At 46.7% G+C, this 9593-nt stretch overlaps 1 protein-coding gene across 2 annotated transcripts; it reads right to left on the bottom strand.

Moving 5' to 3' along the window:
* Window positions 1-1265: 1265 nt before the first annotated feature.
* On the bottom strand, window positions 1266-8263 carry Znf394 (zinc finger protein 394). 2 transcript variants are annotated; one of them, XM_085837433.1, is made up of 4 exons: window positions 8175-8263; window positions 7582-8008; window positions 4799-4922; window positions 1266-2508 (listed from the first exon to the last, which is right to left on the bottom strand). In XM_085837433.1, exons 1-4 carry the CDS (start codon window positions 8261-8263, stop codon window positions 1460-1462), a joined length of 1689 nt encoding a protein of 562 aa, XP_085693559.1. In that variant the 3' UTR covers window positions 1266-1459. The 2 variants fall into 2 exon arrangements, with proteins under 2 accessions (XP_085693559.1, XP_021018618.1); XM_021162959.3 differs by having other exon boundaries at window positions 7582-8190.
* Window positions 8264-9593: the final 1330 nt, after the last annotated feature.

The following is a 9593-nucleotide window of genomic DNA, read 5'->3' on the forward strand; positions in this document are numbered from 1 at the left end:
ACTGCTTTGTGTTCATGAAAAGGATGAATCCATTATAGAGTTGTCACTAATACAATTATAGGCCACCTTCCAGCCACTTGCATGTTTAGTCTCATGGGAAAGCTGGATAGAGTGGCACACTGCAACAATCCCAGGATTTGAGAGCCTTAGGCAAGATCACTGTGAGTTTGAAGCCAGCCTGGGCTAAAGAGTCTTTGTCTGAAACAAAAGGTCACAAAACAAATTTCATTTTGTTTTGTTGAGATGCTGGAGTCATTGGACTTAGGGCCTTGTGCATGGGAGGCAAAGGCTTTAGCACTGAGCTATAAAGCTCTCATGAGCATTTTTGGAGGTCCTAGAAGCACATGTATGGTCAAGGCCTGGGGCTCCACTGCATTATCTTGGTACACACAGTGGAATCTTTCAGCACTAGGGATAACTCCAATAATACAGCTTCAAAGCAAAGTGGAATCATGTCCCAGGTCTTGGGCATTTTAAAAAAGATTTAGTGTGGGGGTGAGGTATGTATGTGGCATAGCATGTATGAGGTTAGAGGAAACCTTTTGAGTATCAGTTCTTCCCTTTACCATGTTGGTCTTGGGGATGGAATTCAGGTTGTCTGACTTGGTAGCAAACACCATTATGCTCTGAACCACCCCCTTAACCCTGACGCCACAGGATTCAAATGCTTCTGTACTCAGTCTTCTCCTTTTGAAGACCCCAAGGATGTCCTCCTGGACCACTGGTAAAGGAAGTGCCTCTAAGTCCCTTCTGTCTCATGAGAAACCTCAGAAAAAGATTATAGTTATAGATGGGTATAGTGTTTCTGGGGCTCAAACTCAGGTCCTCTGCAAGGACAGTATTTGTCATCTTAACTGCTGAGCCATCGACCCTGCCCTTTAACCCTTATCATTAGACATCTCAAACATGGCCCCATTCATCTTTGGAAAGTTCCCTATATTCCTTCTTCCTCCTCTGCAGTATATATAAATAAAACTTTATTTATTTATAATAACTGGGCCAGTGAGATATCTCAGTGGGTAAAGACAATGCTGCCAAGCATAATGATCTGAGGTCATCCCTGGAACCTACAGGTAGTTAGAAGGAAACCAACTCCTTCAAGTTGTCCTGTGAGACATAATGAGATCCTGTCTCAAAAACCAACCAAACAGAAAGGTTCAAACGAGACCTACTGTCTTGTCTAAGGAAATCTGTGAATGACTGAGATATCCCAAACGACAATGCACCCTCGAGACAAAGAAACAACTGAACAATCACAACCAAAGTCATGTTGGGGAAGGTGGTGGGCACCTTTAATCTCAACACACAGGAGGTAAAGCCAGAGGCAGGTTGACCTCTTGAGTTTGTGGCCAGCCTGGTCCACATAGCTACTGCCAGATAGCCAGGGCTACACAGTGAGAACTTTTCTCAACAGTAGCAACAACAAAAGCCACGTGAGTCATGCAGAGACACATGGAAGCTAGGAGACTGAATTCTGATGGATTCTTTGGTGTCGGACAAGGTGTGTACTCTGTCTAAATCTTTCACCACATTGAAAACATTTATAAGGTTTTTCTCCTGTGTGAGTTCTCTGGTGTTTAATGAGGGTGGCGCTCTGACTGAATCTTCTCCCGCAGACGACACATGCATAGGGCTTCTCTCCTGTGTGGGTTCTCTGGTGCTTGAAGAGGTCTGAGCGCTGTCTGAAGCTCTTCTCACAGTCTCCACACTTGTATGGTCTCTCTCCTCTGTGTAGTCTCTGATGTCTGAACAGGCTGGAAACATGAACGATCTCTCCACACTCCTCACATTTATAGTACTTCTCGCTGGCATGGGTTCTCTGATGCCGACTCAGATGTGAGCTCTGCCTGAAGCACTCCCCGCATTCTGGGCAAGCATATGGCTTCTCACCTGTGTGTGTCCGCTGGTGCTTAACGAGGGCGGCGCTCTGACTGAAGCTTTTCCCACACTCTTGGCACTGATAGGGCTTCTCACCGGTGTGGATTCTCTGGTGTTTGAAGAGGTCCGAGCGCTGTCTGAATCTCTTCTCGCAGCTATCACATTTATAAGGTTTGTCTTCCTGGAACTGCCTCTGGGTCTCAAGAAGCCCCAAAGCACTGTCCACAGAGCTGTGAGGCTTCACTGGATGGCATTTGACATGGAAACCTTGTTTGTGGTCATCCCCACACTGACCGTTGGTACCCAGTCCCTCTGCTGTCTGGATGTGCTGACCAAGGACAGAACTGCCACTGTTCTCAAATTCATTAGTTTTAGAGTCCCTTTCCTTTCTGGACACACCAATGAGAAGTGGGACAGCAGTGCATCCTTGCTCTTCAGGAGAACTCTGGAGCTGCAGCAGTACAGCAGCTTTTGGCAGCTTTTCTTCCCAGTCCTCAGAGGTGTCACCACATTTGGTAAATGCTGGGACCTTTCCCTGGGACACTTCTTGTAGCCATGCCTGTGGCTCGGCCTCCTTTAAAATTTCTTGCTTTAGAATCACATCTGTGTTCACAGCTCTAGTTTCCAAGCCTGAAACAGGAAAATAAAAGCTGCTATCATCTCACGCCTGTGTGACAGTGAAACAGAAAATGCTGGTAAAGGAAGTGCCTCTAACAGGCTTCTAGGTGTCCTCCTCCAGACTCTTTATGTGGAACTGAGCCCATCAGGGGTATGCACTTTGCCTGTACAGCAAAAAGCTTTCTTTCTGTACTTGTGCCTACAGCTACCAAGGCATTCTTCCCTAGTCCTACTGCACAGCTACAATAAGAGGTAGACACAGAAAGGATATCAGAACAGGCTGATAGCCTTCATCCCATGAATGTGGGCTGGGTTAATATGAGAAAATCACCCCAGATAAGCTATAATGGGCATAGCTGGTGATGCCAACATATGAAGGCAAGGTTCCAATGCCAGTTCAGCCTAGCACTGGGTGAAGGTGCATAAAAATTGTCCTCTGGCCTCTACATATAAACCTCTATGTCCACCCACACAAACACATACAGATGGGGAGGGGCAGATGAGATCCCACCTCTAGCTGAGAGACTGTGGGTCATTAATCACTGCTGAGGGAGCCAGGATGATTTTTCTTCAAGATGTAGCCATTGTCATTTGCCTGTGCTTTGAGAAACTACCCCACAATCCTGCACATGCAACCTTAATTAAAACAAAACACCACAAACTGGAATGTAGGAAGGAACATTTGGGGAAGAAGGGTTCCAGAGGAGGGGAAGGGATAAGAGAGGAATGGGGGTTGATTCTAATCAAAGTACATCATATATATATGATTAAAGAACAACTAAAAAGTTATTGAGCCAGGTGTGGTGGCGCATGCCTTTAATCCCAGCACTCAGGAGGCAGAGGCAGGCGGATTTCTGAGTTCAAGGCCAGCCTCGTCTACAAAGTGAGTTCCAGGGCAGCCAGGGTTACACAGAGAAACCCTGTCTCGAAAAAACAAAAACAAAAACAACAACTACAACAAAAAGTTATTGAGGGCCAGGTGTAGCGGCACATCTCCTGAATCCCGGCACTCTGAAGGCCAAGGCAGGAGATCTCTGAGTCCAAACAGCCTGGGCTACATAGTAACTTCCAGACCAGCAGAGTTACAGTGAGACCCTGTCTCAAACACAACAAAAATTATTAGAAACAAACACATGTACACAAAATAAAATAGAGAACAGAAAAACCCAGCCTAAGTCACAAAAGAACTTCTAAGGCTCTTAACCCATGTTTGTGAATGGCAAACTAGCTCACAGATCATAGAGACCTCAGCTACTAATCCTGCTTTGCAAAAACTGTCAACCTGACACAGCCCATGGAAGGAAAGCCTCAACTGAGGCATCCCTAGATTAGACTGGCCTGTGGGCTCTTTGTGGGGGATTACTTTGATGTAGAACACGTCAACCCATTGTGGGAGGTACCATCCCTAAGCAAGAAGGTCCTGAACTGCATAAGACAGCAGATGATGGGGCTGCAGAGACCACTCAGTGAGTAAATGCACCTTAGAGCAGCCTAACAGCTTAAGTTTGATGATCCTCACCATACAATGTAATAAGAGAAAACTTCTTTCCACAAGTTTGTCTTTTGATCTCCACACAAGCACAGTGGCACGTGTACACACACACAAGACAAATAAAATTAAATATGAAAAGACAAAAAAGAAAGAAAGAAAGAAAGAAAGAAAGAAAGAAAGAAAGAAAGGGAGAAAGAAAGAAAGAAAGAAAGAAAGGAAAAGAAAAAAGAAAGAAACAGAACCTCAAACAAGCTATTGTTCAGAAAAAGAATGCTATCCGAGGCTAAGCCAGCCTTTAACAGTGCCCTCCATAGCTCCTACCGGTCTTCCTTATAATGCTGTTTAAGTCAGTTTGTCACTGTGACAGATCCCTAAGACAACTTAAGGAACAAAAGGTTCACTGTGATTTAACGGGCCAGAAGTTGAGTCCATGCTCAGCTGAATTCATTGTTCCTGGGCTTGGGGTAAGGCCGAGCACCATTACAGAAGGGTCTGCCGGAGCACATATACTCACTTCCTGGCAGTGAGGAAGCAGAGTGGGGGTGCAGAAAGGTGTCAGGGCAAGCTAGAGCTCTCAGGGACACTCCTCTGCATCGTCCACCTAGGATGTCTCTCCCCTGCCTCCAACTGAATCAGGATCTTATGTAGCCTGCTTTCAGGTTCCTGCCTTGACTTGTCTCAGTGATGAACTGTGACCCTTTCCTGCCCTAGGCCGCTTTTGGTCAGAATGTTTCCTCACAGCAACTGGGAGAAAACTAGAGCAGCTTCCCAAGCCACGCATTCGACAACTCATCAGAGAACAGCACTTACCAGGCACAACTGTGCTCCCAGCGTCCTTTGTGCTCTCTTCACAGAAACCTTTCCGAGCTGCAGCCAGCTGTTCCCACTCTTCCCAGGTCAGAGATTCAGCCACATCCTTGAAGGTCACAAAGCCCTATAACGACATAAGATCTCCATTTAGCACTTGCTGTCATTGCAAACACTGCCACTCGTCTAAGGGGAAGCTGGACTCTAGAGTGGAAGGAGTTAGTGTGAGAGTCAAGTAACAAACCACAGATGCTGTGTCAACTGGGTACCAAAGGGACCTGCTACTGACCATCTTCAGTGTCAACCTGGCTGGATTTAGAATCACCCAAATGTAAGCTTCCAGACTGACCTGTGTGAGCATATCCAGACAGCTTTGACTGTGGAGGGAAGATCAACCCTGGGTAGGAGATGCACTGGACTGTATGGACAGAAAGAAGGTGGCAAGGGAACACCAGCATCCACCTCCTGACTGCTAACCTTGAAGCAAGGTGGCCAGCCACTCCCCCTGCCACCCACGCTTTCCTGACCTCAGACTGTAGCTCTTCTTCAACAAGCCTTTTCCTCAATTTGCTCTAGTCACAGCAGTGAAGAGAGTTGCCATTCTCTGTAGAAGTTTAATCTGAAATAAATTCAGACTCAAAATACATTCACAAATACCTTGGCCATATAGCTAGGCTCTTCTCTGACTAGATCATACCTTAAATTAGCCCATTTCTTCTAATGTATATTCTGCTGCGAGGTTGGTTATCTGTGCTGAGGTACTGTGTGTCCTTCTCGTCAAATCTTCCCCGGGGAAATCTCTCACACCTGGCACTATCTCAGAATCCTTTTTCCCTCCCGAATGTCTCACCTCCTACTTCCAGACTAAGCTATAGGCCACCAGTTTTATTACTGACAGGTGTCACATCCATACAGACTCAAGATTCTCACTAGAAGGCCACATATAATGTCTTTGGTTAGGTTTTGTTTTTGTTTGTGTTCTTGTTTTGAGACAGGATTTCTCTGTGTAGCCCTGCCTCCCAAGTGCTGGGATTAAAGGCATGTGCTACCTGGCTCCTCCTATAACCTTGAAAAGACTTTCTGTGGATCATCTATGACAGTCCAGGGAAAGCAAGGGTGAAATATCGGAGTTCTAGCACTGTGGCTTACCAAAGTGGCAATTAAAACTGGAATGTGAGCCGGGTGTGGTGGCGCACGCCTTTAATCCCAGCACTCGGGAGGCAGAGGCAGGCGGATTACTGAGTTCGAGGCCAGCCTGGTCTAAAAAGTGAGTTCCAGGACAGCCAGGACTACACAGAGAAACCCTGTCTCGGAAAAAAAAAACAAAAAAACAAAAAAAAAACTGGAATGTGGCTCAGTTTAAGACTACTGACTGGTCTGGCATGCACAAAGCTGAGCTCAGCCCCCAGGACCACGTAAACCAGATGTGACGGCAAATACTTATAATCCTAGAACTCTGTAAGTAGAGGCAGGACGGTCAGAAATTCTAGGGTCATACTCTTCCCTCTACATAGTGGGCTGTTCTAGGCCAGCCTGGGTTACATAAGATCCTAATTCAACTGGGGGCAGGGTAGAGACAATTCTAGGTGGACGATGCAGAGGAGTGTCCCTGAGAGCTCTAGCTTGCCCTGACACCTTTCTGCATACCCATTCTGCTTCCTCACTGCCAGGAAGTGAGTATATGTGCTCCGGCAGACCCTTCTGTAATGGGGCTCGGCCTTACCCCAAGCCCAGGAACAATGAATTCAGCTGAGCATGGACTCAACTTCTGGCCCGTTAAATCACAGTGAGCCGTACGTACTGCTTACAATTTCAGAGTATCTCACAGTTCCGTCAGGAATGAAATCGGTGCTCCAACATTTTTGAAACCCAAGATCCCCAAATCTGAAGTGCTTGAGTGTCTGCCCCCAACAACTAAGCATTCGCCCAAATGTCCCTCGTGCTGAGATGGAAAAACATAGCTAAAGTATAAAATGGCATTTTGTGGGGAGGACCTACAGAATATTTTGAGATTAGCTTTTCACGGGCAGGAGAGGTGAACCAGAAGAGCGCTTCCTGTCCCTCCAGTAGACTGACCTGTGTTCCGTGCCCAGTACCCACATTAGGCAGCGAACAACAGCCTGTGATTCCAGTTCCAGGGGTCTACTACCTTGTTCTGTGCTCCTTGATCACCCCTACACGTGTGGCATACACTCGTACACATAGTCACACACAGGAAACAAAAATAAAAAGAAACTAGACTTTTTACACGGACAATGATTGTAGATTGTATTCTAAAAGGCACACGCGAGCTCTGTTTCAATAAGCTTTAATAACCTTTAATCCCTGAACTTTGGAGGTACAGTAAAAGTGGATCTCTGTGAGTTAAAGGTCAGTCTGGTATAACATATAATGAGTTCAAGTCAGATAGGGACACACAGAGAGACTCTACCTTTAAGAAGAAAATCAAACTGTATTTCAAAACCAGTAATAAGCATCAAGAGTATTTTTTCCAAGATGCCTTCTCATGGACCTAACATATTCAAATATAGGGGCCATTCTCATTCAAAGTGTGTGTGTGTAGACAACCAGGCTGTATTCTCTGAATCATCACGACTGGGCACGCGTGCACGTTAATGCAGATGCCTAGATCATGGCAGCAGATCACTTGAAGTTAGAGCTACAGATGGTTGTGAGACCCTCTATATGGGGTCCTGGGAACTGAATTCATTCTCTGGAAGAGCAGCTCAGGGTCTTAAACACTAAGCCATCTCTCTGGTGCTACGCAGAGCCCACACGAGTCTCACCTGCGGAGAGGCCCGATCCAGTGCTCTTTGTAGAGTTCGCGCCAAGGCCGCAGCCTCCTCCCCACTTTCAGGACTGTGGTCCCGCACGTAGGCCTGGAGCTCCTGGGGCAGGATGGTGAGGAACTGCTCCAGCACCAACAGCTCCATGATCTGCTCCTTGGAGCGCAGCTCCGGCCTCAGCCACCGCCGACAGAGCTCCCAAAGTCGGCTCAGCGCCTCCTCAGGGCCGGCCACTTCCTGGTAGCGCAACTGCCTGAACTGTTTTCGAGAAGTTTCGGGGTTCTGCCAATCTCCGGAACCGGAGGACTCCTGACTCCCCGGAGAGTCCTCCTCCACCTTCACCGTACAAAGCCCAGCACCGAGAGGTGGCGGGACAACCCCAGAGCCCGCAGCCATTGGAGCCTCTGGACCGTCCAGGTCGAGCTTGCTTTCTAGAAGGGCAAAGCCCAATGACTTCACGGACCTTTTCTGAAACCGAGGCGGAGTGGTACCCTCTCCCAAAAACGAGGCCCAGAAAAGGCCACTACAGACACAGCACACACGCGAACCCGGCCTTCTCAGTTCTCACTTCGGCAGGTGACAGAAAAACAAACCGAAGCGGAAGTGCGTCATTAACCCCGCCTCTGGGAAGAGGCCTCGCCTGCGTAGGTCTTTCTAAGCGCCCTGGAGGACTAAGATGCATCTCTATGGTTCGCCTATTGTACTAAAGGGGCCGCAGGCCAAGTCACGACAGTCATGACAGACTGGATGGATGGATGGATGGATGGATAGATGGATGGATGGATGGATGGATGGATGGATGGATGGATGGATGGATGGATGGATGGATGGATGGATGGATGGATGGATGGATGGATGGGTGGATGGATGGATGGATTAGATAGATAGGGGGTCCTACACAGAGAAAAAAATTGTCTTGAAAAAAAACCCAAAAATGTAAATAAATAAATAAATAAGTAGATATGGACTGGAGAGATGGTTCAGCGGTTAAAGACACAGGCTGCTCTTTTAGAGGATCTAGGTTTAATTACTGACTCCCACAACATGGTGCAGGCCAAACAGCCATAAATAAAGTAAAACTCTCTCTCTCTCTCTCTCTCTCTCTCTCTCTCTGTATATATATATATACACACACACACATATATTTTTCTTTTAATTACTTAAAAATTGTTTTTGACTCTTTGAGACAGGGTTTTTTTTTTTTTTTTTTTTTTTTTTTGTTTTGTTTTGTTTTTTGGTTTTTCGAGACAGGGTTTCTCTGTGTAGCTCTGGCTGTCCTGGAGCTCACTTTGTAGACCAGGCTGGCCTCGAACTCAGAAATCCGCCTGCCTCTGCCTCCCGAGTGCTGGGACTAAAGGCGTGCGCCACCACGCCCGGCTTTTTTTTTTTTTAATAGTCCTGGCTATGGAAACTAGCTCTGGGAACTAGACTGGCCTCGAACTCACAGAGATCTGCCTGCCTCTGCCTCCCCAGTTCTGGATTTGTACCACAACAGACAGGTAAAATAAATAAATCATGTTAAAACAAAATCAAAAAACACTTGTGATGCATAGATATAATTCAGGCAAGACACTGTACATGTTAAAAAACAAAACCCAAAAAACTCCATCACTCAGGAGGCAGAGGCAGGAAAATCTCTCAGTTTGAGGCCAGCCTGGTCTAGAGAGCAAGTTCTAGGGTAGCCAGGGTTACACAGAGAAACCCTGCCTGGAAAAACAAACAAATATTTTGAAGTGCATTAGTGGCACACACCTTTAATTTCAGAACTCGGAAGGTAGAGGCAGGCGGATCTCTGTGAGTTCTAGGGAAGCCTGGCCTATGAGAGTTCCAGGTCAGCCAGACCTACATTGTGAGACCCTGTCCTGTGCGGGAAGGGTGTATGTGTGTGTGTGTGTGTGTGTGTGTGTGTATGTGTGTGTGTGAACAACATATCTTTAGTTCATTGTGTACAGTTCACACAGAGGTCAGAAAGAGGGCACCGGATACCCTAGAACTAGAATTACTGAAGGTTG

Source organism: Mus caroli, unplaced genomic scaffold (genome assembly GCF_978045245.1).
Source record: "Mus caroli unplaced genomic scaffold, Mus_caroli_1 scaffold_4, whole genome shotgun sequence".
NCBI lineage: Eukaryota > Metazoa > Chordata > Mammalia > Rodentia > Muridae > Mus > Mus caroli.